This window comes from Trichechus manatus, unplaced genomic scaffold (assembly GCF_000243295.1).
Source record: "Trichechus manatus latirostris isolate Lorelei unplaced genomic scaffold, TriManLat1.0 scaffold00080, whole genome shotgun sequence".
Lineage (NCBI taxonomy): Eukaryota > Metazoa > Chordata > Mammalia > Sirenia > Trichechidae > Trichechus > Trichechus manatus.
The window spans coordinates 8444518-8459033 of NW_004444016.1; the positions used below are offsets into that span (position 1 = coordinate 8444518).

Genomic DNA, 14516 nt, shown 5'->3' on the forward strand with positions numbered 1-14516 from the left:
GGAGCCCGGGCTGTTCAGCGTGTGGGCACACAATGGCGAGGTGCGCACCGCCAGGCTGCTGAGCGAGCGCGACGCTGCCAAGCACAGACTCGTCGTGCTGGTCAAGGACAATGGCGAGCCGCCAATGTCGGCCAGCGTCACGTTGCACGTGCTCCTGGTGGACGGCTTCTCGCAGCCCTACCTGCCGCTTCCTGAGGTGGCCCCGGACGAGGCCCAGGCCGACTCGCTCACGGTCTGCTTGGTCATTGCGTTGGCGTCTGTCTCGTCGCTCTTCCTGTTCTCCGTGCTCCTGTTCGTCGCGGTGTGGCTGTGCAGAAGGAACAGGGCCGCCTCGGTGGGTCGCTGCTCGGTGCCTGAGAGCCACTTTCCGGGCCACTTGGTGGATGTCAGCGGCACCGGGACCCTGACCCAGAGCTACCAGTACGAGGTTTGTCTGACAGGAGGTTCTGGGACAAATGAGTTCAGGTTCTTGAAGCCGGTTATCCCCAACCTCGCACCCCAGGGAGCTGAAACGGAAATTGAGGAAAGCTCCACCTTTCTTAATGGCTTCTGGTTCAATTAGGAGTCTGATTATGATGCAAAACTTTTAGAAGGAGTGTTACTCCTTTGAAACTTTATTCATTGTAATGTAAAGTTTTCCTTTTCAGTTACTTCATCTTATGAGTTTTCAGAAATTTCAATTTTTTTAAGCCTTTCTTTTCTGCTCTTCGTATTAACTGTGATAAAGTTAAGAGAGCTGAAACTTGTGTAGTATTTATTCCCAAATTCGACCTCAAATATATAGCATTTTCCCTTCAAGCTTAATTGCACACTAGGCCCAGTCATAGACTCTGAATGTTCTGGTTCTGGATTCTTCTGACAAAAGTTTTTGTATGTTTTATATTATTATTATTTAGAAATTGCATGTTTGATATTATTATTATAGAGAAAATGCATACTGTGAATAAAAACAGAGTTGCTTTGCCATCAGGTTAGGCTAGGAGCCCTGGTGGCACAATGGTTAAAGCACTTGGCTGCTACCTGAAATGTCATCGAAAGATGTAATAGAGGGTGAAAGATATGACAGTCTCTTTCCCTAAAAATGTACAGCCTTGGAAACCCTAGGGGGCAGTTCTACTCTGTCCCATAAGGTCACTATGAGTCATCAGTGAGTTTTTGGTTTTTTGGTTAGGCTGGTTTTTAAGATATTATCTAATTTAGGTTTTTTTTTTTAAGGTATAATCAATCCATTCTACTTTTTTGCCAAATATTGCAATGAATTTTTCTGCACTTAGGTATTTCCCTCATAAATAGTTCATGAACTACATATATTGCTCGTAAATGTTCTTTTAATGTAAATGTAATTTTTGTTTTAATCTTAAGATATATATCCAGCCCACACTCCTTCCTTGTCTGAGAACCTCCTTGTACTCCAGAGAGGCAATCTACTTTTTTTATTTTTGCCTCTCCTGGCCATTTTTTATTGGTCCAGTGATAGGCTCATGATGAAAGCTGGAATAATCACAATCCCAGACCTTGAACTTGCAATTAAAATATAGTTCATCTATTTTTTTCTCTTAATTGCTGGTAACTAGGAAATAGTTAAACGTGGGCTACAGTGGCCACGTTTATACCTGTAGACTGGCAGCAAAAATGGCACCTAAAGAGGGAGGAAGGAAGGAAAGGAAGGAGAGTGGAAAGGAAAGAATAGAAGTGAGAAAGAATAAGGGAGTGGAGGCAGAAGCCTAGAATACAGTAGAGAGTAAGCTACTTGGTTCTAGACCTGTCTGTTTCCAGTTCTAGTCCCTTCTAACTCCCCAGTGTATTATTGCCCTTGGATTCTATAGTAAGACTCAAGTGTTCTAATAATAAAACTTCTTTATTTAACCTATTTGAGGGAGATGGTTCTTGCAACCAAAAGAGACTTGACGCATAAAGTCTTGAGTACTCAATTAGATTATACCATCAAACTTAGGTATTTTATTGCATGCTTCTAATATTAATTTAATGAATGGAATAAAAATGTACATATAAGAGATAACTAATCTATAATAGCGGCTTTTGTTACAAAATTTAATTTTGTAAATAATTTATGAGATCTTTTAAAAGACAAACGCTACAAAAAGTTTTATGGAATGTCTTGGTAATTTGGGTTTCCATCCATTATTTTATGTGCCCCAGAAACATTTAGAAATAACATTGAAATTGTCACTATTTGGGTATCTGTACATTTTTTTCAGGATTATTATATCCCTTTTAGAAGACTCTCTTCCAAAAACTAGTTACTGATTTCAGTGTGAACAGAAGAAATATTTTATCATTTAATGTAAAATCTTCTGGCTTTATAAATAATTCTAATTTATATATCATATGGATTGATTCATGATTTCAGTAACAGTAATAAATATTATTTGATGAACACATATTCTATTACTAGAAAGCCTTAACAATTTTTTTTCAAACTTCCTGCCAAGGCTAGGGGCTTAAAATGTGATTTTAGAAAGGAGGAATTTTATCTGAGTGATAAAGGATGGGAGTGAAAAAATAACTTTGATCTATTAGCTTACTGACATAAGTACCAACTTTTATTGCATTCATACTAAAAATGCATGGACATTAAGGGCACATTTTCTTGGATATTTAAGTCCATATAAAGAGTTTGGATCTGTTATCAAGATCTTTCTATAAGGAAAATTGTCTATCAGATTTTAACTGTGACCAGCATGTTCTCGTATTTTGGAAGTTTATTTAATCAAATTTGTTTCATGGTGTGGAGGAAAATATTCTAAAATAAATGTCAATTCTCCCTAGTGGAGCAATGGTTAAGTGCTCAGCTGCTAACTGAAAGGTTGGTGGTTTGAACCCACCAGCCACTCCACAGGAGAAAGATGTGACAATCTGCTTTAGTAAAGATTTACAGCCTTGGAAACCCTGTGGGGTAGTTCTACTCTGTCCTGTAAGGTCGCTATGAGTTGGAATGGACTGGACTGCAATGTTACGGGTACCTTATAAGAATTAAACCAATAGGGAATACAATTCTTAAAGTTGGTCCATGCTAAATTTTTCCAGTTAGCCAGGTAATTGGAGTACCAGAATATATGACAGTGTCTATTGTTGACTAAAACCTTGGCTAGAGGTTGGTTCAGCTGGAGAAATCCCAGGTACCCATCCCCACTCCCCTACCCCAAAAGATGCTTTCCCCTCCTTAGGAGTAAGAGAACCTTAGGCCCATGCTAAGGTGCTAGGATCCCAGGCCTATCCACTAGGGATCTGTGCTGTGAGTTGCTTGCTGAAAAGGAGTTGAGATATTTTCTAGTTGAAAATAAGTTTAGTCTGCTGTTTCAGATTAATCTTACCTTCTTCTGCACTTTATTTTCTCATTTTAATTTCACCCTTTATCTTTTTGATCTTGGTTGTCCCCCTTTTCAAGATCTCAGTGAATTTTGGCTTCTTAGTTTGCATCTTAGTTTTAGTAATGAATGCAGACATTCTTTACAAACTGTTTTAGATAATGTAACAAGTCAATATAATGTGCTTACATAAGTACACATTGTCCTTAGACAATATTTACAAATAAATTATCCACAACTCCTTAAACTGTCTATGGCATTTGCATAGTAAACTAGTTCCGGCTGATCTATCACTTAAGTTTATACTGCTGAAACATGTGATTGAATGTCTTCATCTACTGTCCTAGCAGTGGGTTGAGTTTAATGATGTATATTCTTTCTTTAGGAATAGACTGATAGCTACACATCTTCTTTGTTTGCTCAGTTTTCCCCACAGCACTCAGCACACACTAAAGGAGACACTGTATTGTAAGCTTCATAAGGGGGAAACAGGATTTGTATTGCCAGCACTTAGCACAATGCCTGACACATAATAGGAAATCAGTATTTGTTGAATAAATAAATTAAAAATATGATTCACTCTGTGCTTGCATCATTTCCCAAAGTGTCTGGCACCATTTCCACATTCATAATCTCACAGGAGAATAGAAATTGCCACTTTTATTTGTAAACCATCCCATATGTATAATCAGTGGTTCTTTCCATATACCTCGGTCAGTGAAACGCGTTTTGTAGCATTTTTAGCAAGCCTGGTTTAAGTACAACACATGGTGGTGCTGTAAGCTAAGGCTGTAAAAAACAGACCTGCAGATGGTTACTAAGAGGAAGAGGCTTTCTTAACCAAACTGTGTTGCTGCAAAGGTTGATTCCCGGACCCATCTACATCCCAGAGCAGATTGCCAGTAGACAGACCCAAAACAGGCACCTGGAACCAACGCCATCTGAGACTTTGTATTGCAAAAGGCTTTTGGTGTTGGATAAATGGAAGCTGAAGAGGAGCGCTTTCCTAGACTAAGGCAAGTTCTGCTTCTCTTTGTTTTGCTGGCTCAGACTTGCGCCAAGCAGGGAGGCTAGCTATATTGTGGCAGAAGAAACAGAGAGAGGTTCTTTTGTGGCCAATCTAGCAAAGGACCTAGGGCTAGGGGTTAGAGAGTTGGCCTGGCGGAGGGCTTGGGTCATTTCTAAGGATCACAAAAAACATTTTCAACTGAATGTTCAGACTGGAGATTTGCAAGTAAATGAGAAACTAGATCGGGAAGAACTATGCGGCCCCACTGATCCTTGTGTGCTGCAATTCCAAATGTTACTGGAAGAACCTTTGGAGGTATATAGGTTTAAACTTTTGGTCAGTGACATAAATGACAATTCCCCTGTGTTCCCAGAAGCGGAAATGATTTTGAAAATCTTGGAAAATAGTTTTCCCAGGTCTGTATTTCCCCTGCAGAATGCACAAGATTTAGACATAGGCATCAACATTCAAAACTACACCATCTACCCAAATTCCCATTTCCATGTTCTCACCCGCAATGGCAGTGAGGGCAGAAAATACCCGGAGTTGGTGTTGGACAAAGCCCTGGATCGTGAGGAGCAGCGTGAGCTCAGGTTAACTCTCATGGCGGTAGATGGAGGGGCTCCTCCCAAGACTGGAACTGCCCTGATCCTCATTGATGTCGTAGATGTCAACGACAATGTCCGTGAGTTTGAGCAGCCCCTCTATCATGTTCAGATTCCCGAAAACAGCCCCCTCGGATCCCTTATTGTCACTGTTTCCGCCAGAGATTTAGACACAGGAATAAACGGTGAAATATTCTACTCATTTTTTTATGGTGATGAAGAGATTGCCAAGACATTTGCACTTAATGAACTCACTGGAGAAATTCAAATAATCAGAACACTAGATATTGAAAAAATTGTGTCATATGAAGTGAATGTTAAGGCCTCTGATAGGGCAGGTCCTTCTGGAAAGTGCACTGTCATCATACGAGTGGTGGGCATAAACGACAACATCCCAGAACTTACTGTGGCTTCACTTATGAGCCCCATCCCGGAAAATTCCCCTGAGACCACAGTAGCTCTTTTCAGTATTCAAGACCGAGACTCTGGAGAAAATGGAAGAATGGTTTGTTCCATCCAGGAAGATATTCCCTTCACACTGAAACCTACCGTTGAAAATTTCTACAGGCTGGTGACAGAAGGAGCACTGGACAGAGAGAGCAGAGCCGAGTATAACATCACCATCACGGTCAGCGATTTCGGGTCCCCCAGGCTGAAAACCGAGCACAGAATAACAGTGCTGGTCTCCGACGTCAATGATAACGCACCTACTTTCACACAAACCTCCTACACCCTGTTCATCCGAGAAAACAACAGCCCCGCCCTGCACATGGGCAGCGTCAGCGCCACAGACAGAGACTCAGGCACCAACGCCCAACTCACCTACTCGCTGCTGCCGCCCCAGGACCCGCATTTCCTTCTCACCTCCTTGATCTCCGTCAACGCTGACAACGGGCACCTGTTCGCTCTCAGGTCGCTGGATTACGAGGCTCTGCGAGCGTTCGAGTTCCGCGTGGGCGCGACAGACGCAGGCTCCCCGGCGCTGAGCAGCGAGGCGCTGGTGCGCGTGGTGGTCGTGGACGACAACGACAACTCGCCCTTCGTGCTGTACCCGCTGCAGAACGGCTCTGCTCCCTGCACTGAGCTGGTGCCCAGGGCAGCCGAGGCGGGCTACCTGGTGACCAAGGTGGTGGCGGTGGACGGCGACTCGGGCCAGAACGCCTGGCTGTCCTACCAGCTGCTCAAGGCCACGGAGCCCGGGCTGTTCAGCGTGTGGGCGCACAATGGCGAGGAGCGCACCGCCAGGCTGCTGAGCGAGCGCGACGCCGCCAAGCACAGACTCGTCGTGCTGGTCAAGGACAATGGCGAGCCGCCAATGTCGGCCAGCATCACGTTGCACGTGCTCCTGGTGGACGGCTTCTCACAGCCCTACCTGCAGCTCCCTGAGGTGGCCCCGGACGAGGCCCAGGCCGACTCGCTCACCGTCTACTTGGTCATTGCGTTGGCGTCGGTCTCGTCGCTCTTCCTGTTCTCTGTGCTCCTGTTAGTCACGGTGTGTCTGTGCAGGAGGAACAGGGCCTCCTGGGTGGGTCGCTGCTCTGTGCCTGAGGGCCACTTTCCGGGCCACTTGGTGGACGTCAGCGGCACTGGGACCCTGTCCCAAAACTACCAGTATGAAGTCTATCTGGCAAGAAGCTCTGGAACAAGCGAGTTCAAGTTCAAGAGGGCTACGAATGACGTAGAGGAAAATTCCAACTTTGAAAATGGTTTTGGATTCAATTAAGAATCTTCTGGTTTTTCAGAGCATTCAGGATGAAGATTATTTTAAAATATGCTAGGTCTGTATTACCTATTTGGGTTTATATAGATTTTCTTGGGGTTTTTGGTAATTGCATTTTCCTAATTGAGATTATAAAAACATTTTTTGAGTGGTATATATCATCATGTTTACTATCTTCTTATTATTTCCATTTTGGAGACAATAAAACCTTCACCTTCATTATTGAAGTCATGACTACTTGTTCAGTTAATCAACCTTTCAATTTCAAATTCTACTGAATTGAAGATGATCTCAACCCCATTCTCTGTGATTGTTTAGAAAGTTTTTCTAAATTTTTGATGGCTGTGGTTACTTAGAAGACAAGCATGATACAAATATAGTGAATATCTTCTGTTTGATCTGATATTGTGCTTACTTGTTTTTTGAATTTTTAAATGACGGGATTACTGCAAAAATTGTGTGGTTTTGTTCCACAGTTGTATTACATGGAAAAGATTACAATTTCTCCCATATGTATAAACTTTCCACTCTTTAGATCAACCTTCAATTTATAATATATATGAATATTATTGACTGATAATTACATTATTTCAATATTTTTAAATAATTAAACCATTTTGTGGTGTCTGTCTAGCCCATCCCCTCTTTCTCTGGAAACTAACTCTGTTTAGTAGAGATGTGTTTTGCAGTCATGTTTATTTTATATCATCCATCTCCCTCTGTGATTTTAGGTCATCAGCTAAGGTAGCAGGAATCATTGATCCAGTCTGGCTTGATCCAATTCTCTCTGTTTAAAAAATTACTCTGGAAGCCAGATAGAATATATTCTCTCTGTTAGGAACTCATCCAAAAAGTGATATTATGTTTGGCTAAGTGTATAGAAAGAAATAAGCACAGAAAGTCAACCCACTGAGAGACAAGAATGAAGGAGATATCTAAACAGAAACAGAGTCCAAGACAGTATGTAACCATGTTGTAGATTTTCCAATACCTCCCAAGTCTACTCTCTCTTTTGGGTTTTTAGTAACTATATATGCTGTTTTAATTAATTTCCCTCTAATATAGCTTAAGAGAGCTAAGTGGTTGTTTTCTTGTTGTCAAAAACATGTTAAGATATTCTTGCATGGACTGGTAAATTAGACCTTACTATTAATTCAAGATTTTTATTATGGCTTTTCATATTGATATAATTAATATTTGGGATTGATAAAAGGTCTAGAATATTGGTAGTCTGTAGAGAACAAGAAGCCCTGTTGGCACAGTGGTTAAGAGCTACAGCACGCTATGGCTGCTAACCAGAATGTAGGCAGTTTGAATCCACCAGCTGCTTCTTGGAAACCATATGAGTCTGAATCTACTGGACAGCAATGGTTTGTTTTTTTTTTCCCCTTTGGTAGAGAACAAGCGCAAGCTTTTTTCAGAACATATAATTTTGAGGAGAACTGATGGATCTTTCCAATGGTACAGTCTTTAAGAGAGTTTAGTAGAAATTCTCAGAAAATTCTATTGTATGAGAAAGATCTTCTTTTGAATATCATCAGTGTAAAATAACAATGACAATGTAAAATGTGTATCTAAAAGGGATATACACTTTATTTGTAGGATTGTTATAGCTTTGTTGTTACATTTTTTTCTTTTTATAGTGTATCATTTTGCTTAGTGGGAGCCAGTGTACTTTGCCATTTAATGAAAAAAATTTAGGTCATTCTGAGTTATTTCAAATTACTATTCAATAGGCATAGAAAGTAGCTACTTGGAAACATGCTTTCTTGTTTATTCAGCTCACATAACGAACAAGGAGACCAGCAAAAGAGGGGGCTTCTACAGTAGAAGGTGGGGCCCCATCTGTCAGACTTTTTAAGTTAATTGTGATGTATTCATTGATCCATTCAACAAATATTTGTTGAGCATCTATTATGTGTCAGGCATTATTCTAGATGTTGGAGATGCTGCAGTGAACAAAACAAAGTTCTCAAACTCAAAAGTGACACAGAAAAGAAACAATTAAATATGTATGTATATACTCTGTCAGATGGTGATAAATGCTAGGGATTTTAAAGTTTCATAAAATCAGCACTCTCTGACCTTGTGTAGAAAGGGTATCATAAACTGGAATGTACTTGCAGTTTTTCCTTGATATAATTCAACCAACAGGAACCACAATTCTGGCACATAGGCTGCTTAGAATTTTAAAGAGAATGCTGAGTGAACCATCACACATGTGAATCTAAAGGAATTCATCCGTTTTGCTGAAATCATTTTAAGAAATCTCATGGGTATATGTTATCACTATTTTTATAAGAGGACTGATGACTACTATGTCTTCTTTCACTTCTCAATTTCCCTCACAGCACCCACCCAGACTACAGGCTCTAGAAGGCGGAGACCATTTCTGGGTTATTTACTAATGTATTTGGACCTGGTGCATAAAGATCAATAATACTTCTTTCATGTAGGAATGAATCATTATAATTGCGTAGTTTTCTGATTACATCACTCCCCAAAACAATTTTCAAACTCTTAATAGCAGAATATATGTATTATGTTTATTACGTATACATATACAGACATACATATATATATATATGCACAACTACATCGGTAATTTTTAGCTTACACAGGGAATATAACAATTGTACCAATTCTTTTCAAAGCAAAGACAACGCATGGTGGCGCTGCAGGCTAAGACGTCCCCCTTAAAAAAAAAAACAAAAAACTACCAACTCTATCTCAGATCTTCCGCCGCCAAGGAGAAAGCCTGTAACCAGCAGAGCTCAGGACCAGTTAGACTCAAGAGAAGGCTACTCACCGACATTTCCGGACAGGTTATTAACTGACTGATCTATCACTGTCTCAGCCCCATCGCTCTCCGAGGTAGAGCTGGGCCCTGTTCCTCTAAAGGGGTTCGCGGAAGTGAAGATGGAGGCTGGAGGGGACCGCTTTCCTAAACAAAGGCAAGTCCTGATTCTCTTTCTCTTGCTGGGAGTGGCTCTGGCAGTCTGGGAACCCCGTCGTTATTCCGTGCTGGAGGAAACAGAGAGCGGCTCTTTTGTAGCCCAGCTGGCTACGGACCTCGGGCTGGGAGTGGGGGAACTAGCTGCGCGGGGAGCCCGGGTGGTCTCTGAGGATAACGAACAACGCTTACAACTTGACCTGCAAACCGGGGAGTTGCTGTTAAATGAGAAACTGGACCGAGAGGAGCTGTGCGGCCCCACAGAGCCCTGTGTAATTCATTTCCAAGTATTACTGAAAAAACCATTAGAAGTATTTCGAGCTGAGCTTCTGGTGAGAGACATAAATGATCATTCTCCTGAGTTTCCTGAAAGAGAAATGACCCTGAAAATCCTAGAGAATAGCCCAAATGGGACTGTGTTTCCTTTGAAAAGAGCCCAGGACTTGGACGTGGGCAACAACGACGTCCAAAACTACAGTATCAGTCCCAACTCTCATTTCCATGTTTCCACCCCCAAGCGGGGGGATGGCAGGAAATACCCTGAGCTGGTACTGGACAAAGAGCTGGATCATGAGGAGCAGACCGAGTTGAGAGTAATAATCACAGCTCTGGATGGTGGCTCTCCGCCCAGGTCTGGCACCGCACAGATCCGCATCGTGGTCGTGGACGTCAATGACAACGCTCCGGAGTTCTCGCAAAAGCTCTACGACGTGCAGATCCCAGAGAACAGCCCCGTAGGCTCCCTAGTTGTCAAGGTTTCCGCTAGGGATTTAGACACCGGGACTAATGGAGAAATATCATACTCACTTTTTTATAGTTCTCAGGAGATTAGCAAAACTTTTGAGCTAAGTAATCTTTCAGGAGAAGTTCGACTAATTAAAAAATTAGATTTTGAGGCAATATCCTCATATGAACTGGATATAGAGGCATCTGATGGCGGAGGACATTCTGGAAAATGTTCTGTCTCTGTTAAGGTGGTGGATGTTAACGATAACTCCCCAGAACTAACCATTTCGTCACTTACCAGCCCTATTCCCGAAAACTCCCCCGAGACAGAAGTGGCACTGTTTAGGGTTCGAGATCGAGACTCAGGGGATAATGGAAGGATGATTTGCTCCATCCAGGATGATCTCCCCTTTCTTCTGAAGCCAACTGCAGAGAATTTCTACACCCTGATTACAGAAGGGGCACTGGACAGAGAGAGCAGAGCCGAGTATAACATCACCATCACGGTCAGCGATTTCGGGTCCCCCAGGCTGAAAACCGAGCACAGAATAACAGTGCTGGTCTCCGACGTCAATGATAACGCACCTACTTTCACACAAACCTCCTACACCCTGTTCATCCGAGAAAACAACAGCCCCGCCCTGCACATGGGCAGCGTCAGCGCCACAGACAGAGACTCAGGCACCAACGCCCAACTCACCTACTCGCTGCTGCCGCCCCAGGACCCGCATTTCCTTCTCACCTCCTTGATCTCCATCAACGCGGACAACGGGCACCTGTTCGCTCTCAGGTCGCTGGATTACGAGGCCCTGCGAGCCTTCGAGTTCCGCGTGGGCGCGGCAGACGCAGGCTCCCCGGCGCTGAGCAGCGAGGCGCTGGTGCGCGTGGTGGTCGTGGACGACAACGACAACTCGCCCTTCGTGCTGTACCCGCTGCAGAACGGCTCTGCTCCCTGCACTGAGCTGGTGCCCAGGGCAGCCGAGGCGGGCTACCTGGTGACCAAGGTGGTGGCGGTGGACGGCGACTCGGGCCAGAACGCCTGGCTGTCCTACCAGCTGTTCAAGGCCACGGAGCCCGGGCTGTTCAGCGTGTGGGCGCACAATGGCGAGGTGCGCACCGCCAGGCTGCTGAGCGAGCGCGACGCTGCCAAGCACAGGCTCGTCGTGCTGGTCAAGGACAATGGCGAGCCGCCAATGTCGGCCAGCGTCACGTTGCACGTGCTCCTGGTGGACGGCTTCTCGCAGCCCTACCTGCAGCTCCCGGAAGTGGCTCCGGATGAGGCCCAGGCAGACTCGCTTACCGTCTACTTGGTTATCGCGTTGGCGTCGGTCTCGTCGCTCTTCATGTTCTCCATGCTCCTGTTCCTTGCAGTGCAGTTGTGCAGGAGGAACAGGGCCACCTCGGTGGGTCGCTGCTCTGTGCCTGAGGGCCACTTTCCGGGCCACTTGGTGGACGTCAGCGGCACTGGGACCCTGTCCCAGAGCTACCAGTACGAGGTGTGTCTGACGGGAGACTCTGGGAGTAATGAGTTCAAATTCTTGAAGCCTATCTTCCCCAATCTTCTAGCCCAGGATCCTGAAAGGAAAACAGAAGGAAACCCCAACTTTCGGAATAGTTTAGGTATCTGAAACTTCCTCACTGGGTATATTAATTTTGTGTCTTTCACTGTCCCCCCTCTCTTTTTTTTAAGACTAGTAATAATCTTTAATTCTACTTTATTTTCTCTGCTATTTTCTTTATTAATGTTACTCACGGCTTTATTGGCTATTCTCAGTTATTGTTTTACTAGTAAAAAAATTTATCAGGAGACTTCATAGTTCATATTGCTAATTAAATTTTTAGTACTCATTCCTAAGAGATAGCATGATAGTCAACCCCTCCTAATAAGCATAGTTCTAATTTTAAAAGCATATTTCCACTACATGAGACTGCGTAAGAATTTATTATTTCTTTTTGTCCTAGTTTATTTGTTAAATGTTGAAAGCTTTTTTAGTTTTTATTATTGACACAGGTAAGGCTTTTCTATAATCCCTTTTCAGCTTGGAGTGGAATCAGTACATATTTATCCTTGCCCAATTTCTCCTAATATCTTTGTTTGAATTTCTGTTTTTCCAAAGGCAGCAATGTGTATAATTTGAAGTTATTAATTTAAAAATCACGCTTGCAAGTATTAGACATTTGCTCTAAAATACATGTTATCTCTTGACAATATATCTGCATCATCTATTCTTTCTCATCTAAACCACTGTTGAAAAGACATAGGTTCTTCCTTTTCTCTTCCCTGTCTCTAAAATTATGATCCTGATAAACTTCCTGAACAGATTTACTGATACCCAGATTGACTGTTTTTAAAGTGTTTCTACGTACTCTAAGGGTCAATAGACTCTAAGACCAAGTAATGTGTGGCCTGCAATTGTCTCTTGCTATAGCAGGGAAATTCTCAAGTGAGCTCCAAATGCTGGGCCTAGAGGAGCTTTTGATGGTGCAGTATGCCAATATCTATTTGCCTTTGGATGATGATATTGTTCTGGTTGATAAGGGATTTGAAAGAAAATACATTGTAGAATTAATAGTAGTTAACAAAACCAAATTTATTAGACAATTTGGTGGTTGAGGGGGTTGAATGATTTGGAGGAATAGTCAGTTCTGTTGCTAGGACTACTTTATCTCCAGGAGCCTCTCACCTTTGAGGATACTGTAGGATGGCATGGTCCATGTCCTAATCACAGGCCCTGGAACCTGTGAATATGTTATGCTAGATGACAAAGAGGAATTAAGGTTCAGATGAAATTAAAGGTTGCTAATCAGCTAACCTTAAATTTCAATTTAAAAGGCCTTAGAAGCATTTAGCTAAGGTTTCTCGGAGATAAAGAAGAAGTTCTGCCTGTGGACAGCAGCATCAGCTCATGCCCCAGAGTTCCAGCCTTCTCTTTCTGATGGCCTGTCATATAGATTTTGAACTTACATAGCTGGCCCCTATAATAAAATAAGTTAATTCCTTGCTATAAATCACCTAACATATATCCTACTTGTTCTGTTTCTCTGGTTGAATCCTGACTGATACAGATTTTAGCATGTGGAAGTGGGGTGCTGCTGTAACAAATACCTAAGAATGTAGAAGTGACTTTGGAACTAGACTGCAGGCAGAGGCTGGAAGAATTTTGAGGACCATGAAAAAGCCTTGAGTGCTTTGAACAAACTATTAGTATAAATATGGATGTTAACAACTCTGTTAGTGAGGAATCAGAAGGAGGTGAGAAGCATAGTAGAGAAAACATATATTGCCTTTATAGAATAACTACATCATGTAAACTGTCTATTGGTAGACATATGGATATTAAATGCACTATTGGTTGGGGCCCTGGTGGCATAGTGCTTAAGAGCTCAGCTGCTACCCAAAAGGTTGGCAGTTCAAATCCACCAGCTGCTCCTTGGAAACCCTATGGGGCAGTTCTACCCTGTGCTCTAGGGTTGCTGTGAGTCGTAATCAACTCACAGCAATGGATATTGGTGAGGGCTCAGAAGAAAATGAGGAACATGTAATTGGAAACATGGAAATTGGAAACTTGTCATATAGTGGCAGAAAACTTAGCTGAATTATGTCCTGCAGTTATGTGGAAAGCAGAACTTGTAAACAATGAACTTGGATATTTAGCCGAGGAGATTTCCAAGCAAAGTGTTAAAGTTGAAGCCTGATTTCTTCTTGCTGCTTATAGTAAAATGTGAGGGGGATGATAGAGATTGAGAGAAGAACTGTTAAGCAAAAAGGAACTAGGACTTGATGATTTGGGAAATTTTCAGCCTATTTAGACTGCAAAAGATAACAAAATTGCAGGTGGAATTGAGACTGACCTTCTGCTGAGATGACTGAGTCACTAAAGGGGCTAATGGGGTGGTCCCCATGTATGTAATCACAACAGTCCTTACAAATGGAAGTGGGAGGCAGGCAGACATCAGTGCCAGAGTGATGTGATATGAAAAATACTCAACTGGCCATTGCTGGCTTTGAAGATGGAGGGGGGCCATGAGCCAAGGAATGTGAGAAGTCTCTAGAAGCTAGAAAAGGTAAAAAAATAAAATAAAATAAAAAGTATTCTCCCCTAAAACCTCCAGAAAGAAATACAGCTCTGCCAACACCTTGACTTTCACCTATTGAGATCCATTTTGGACTTCT

The 14516-nt window shown here is 42.7% G+C and overlaps 3 protein-coding genes across 3 annotated transcripts in view; all 3 read left to right on the top strand.

Annotated features, from left to right (window-relative positions):
- The window catches only part of LOC101347767 (protocadherin beta-18-like), a 2541-nt gene extending 1979 nt beyond the window's left edge, over positions 1-562 (top strand). The window contains 1 exon segment of the mRNA XM_023735508.1: positions 1-562. This exon segment is cut by the window's left edge and continues 179 nt beyond it. Within this exon segment, the coding sequence (XP_023591276.1) occupies positions 1-562 (562 nt within the window).
- A 3724-nt stretch (positions 563-4286) lies between these two features.
- LOC101353665 (protocadherin beta-15-like) lies at positions 4287-6666 on the top strand. The gene is given in 2 exon segments (XM_012556874.2): positions 4287-4400; positions 4402-6666. Coding segments are annotated over 2 exon segments (2355 nt in total). The 5' UTR covers positions 4287-4310.
- Positions 6667-9384: 2718 nt separating this feature from the next.
- LOC101348018 (protocadherin beta-15) lies at positions 9385-12955 on the top strand. The gene has a single exon (XM_004381165.3). It carries the CDS (start codon positions 9583-9585, stop codon positions 11968-11970), a length of 2388 nt encoding a protein of 795 aa, XP_004381222.1. The 5' UTR covers positions 9385-9582; the 3' UTR covers positions 11971-12955.
- The last annotated feature ends 1561 nt before the right edge of the window (positions 12956-14516 follow it).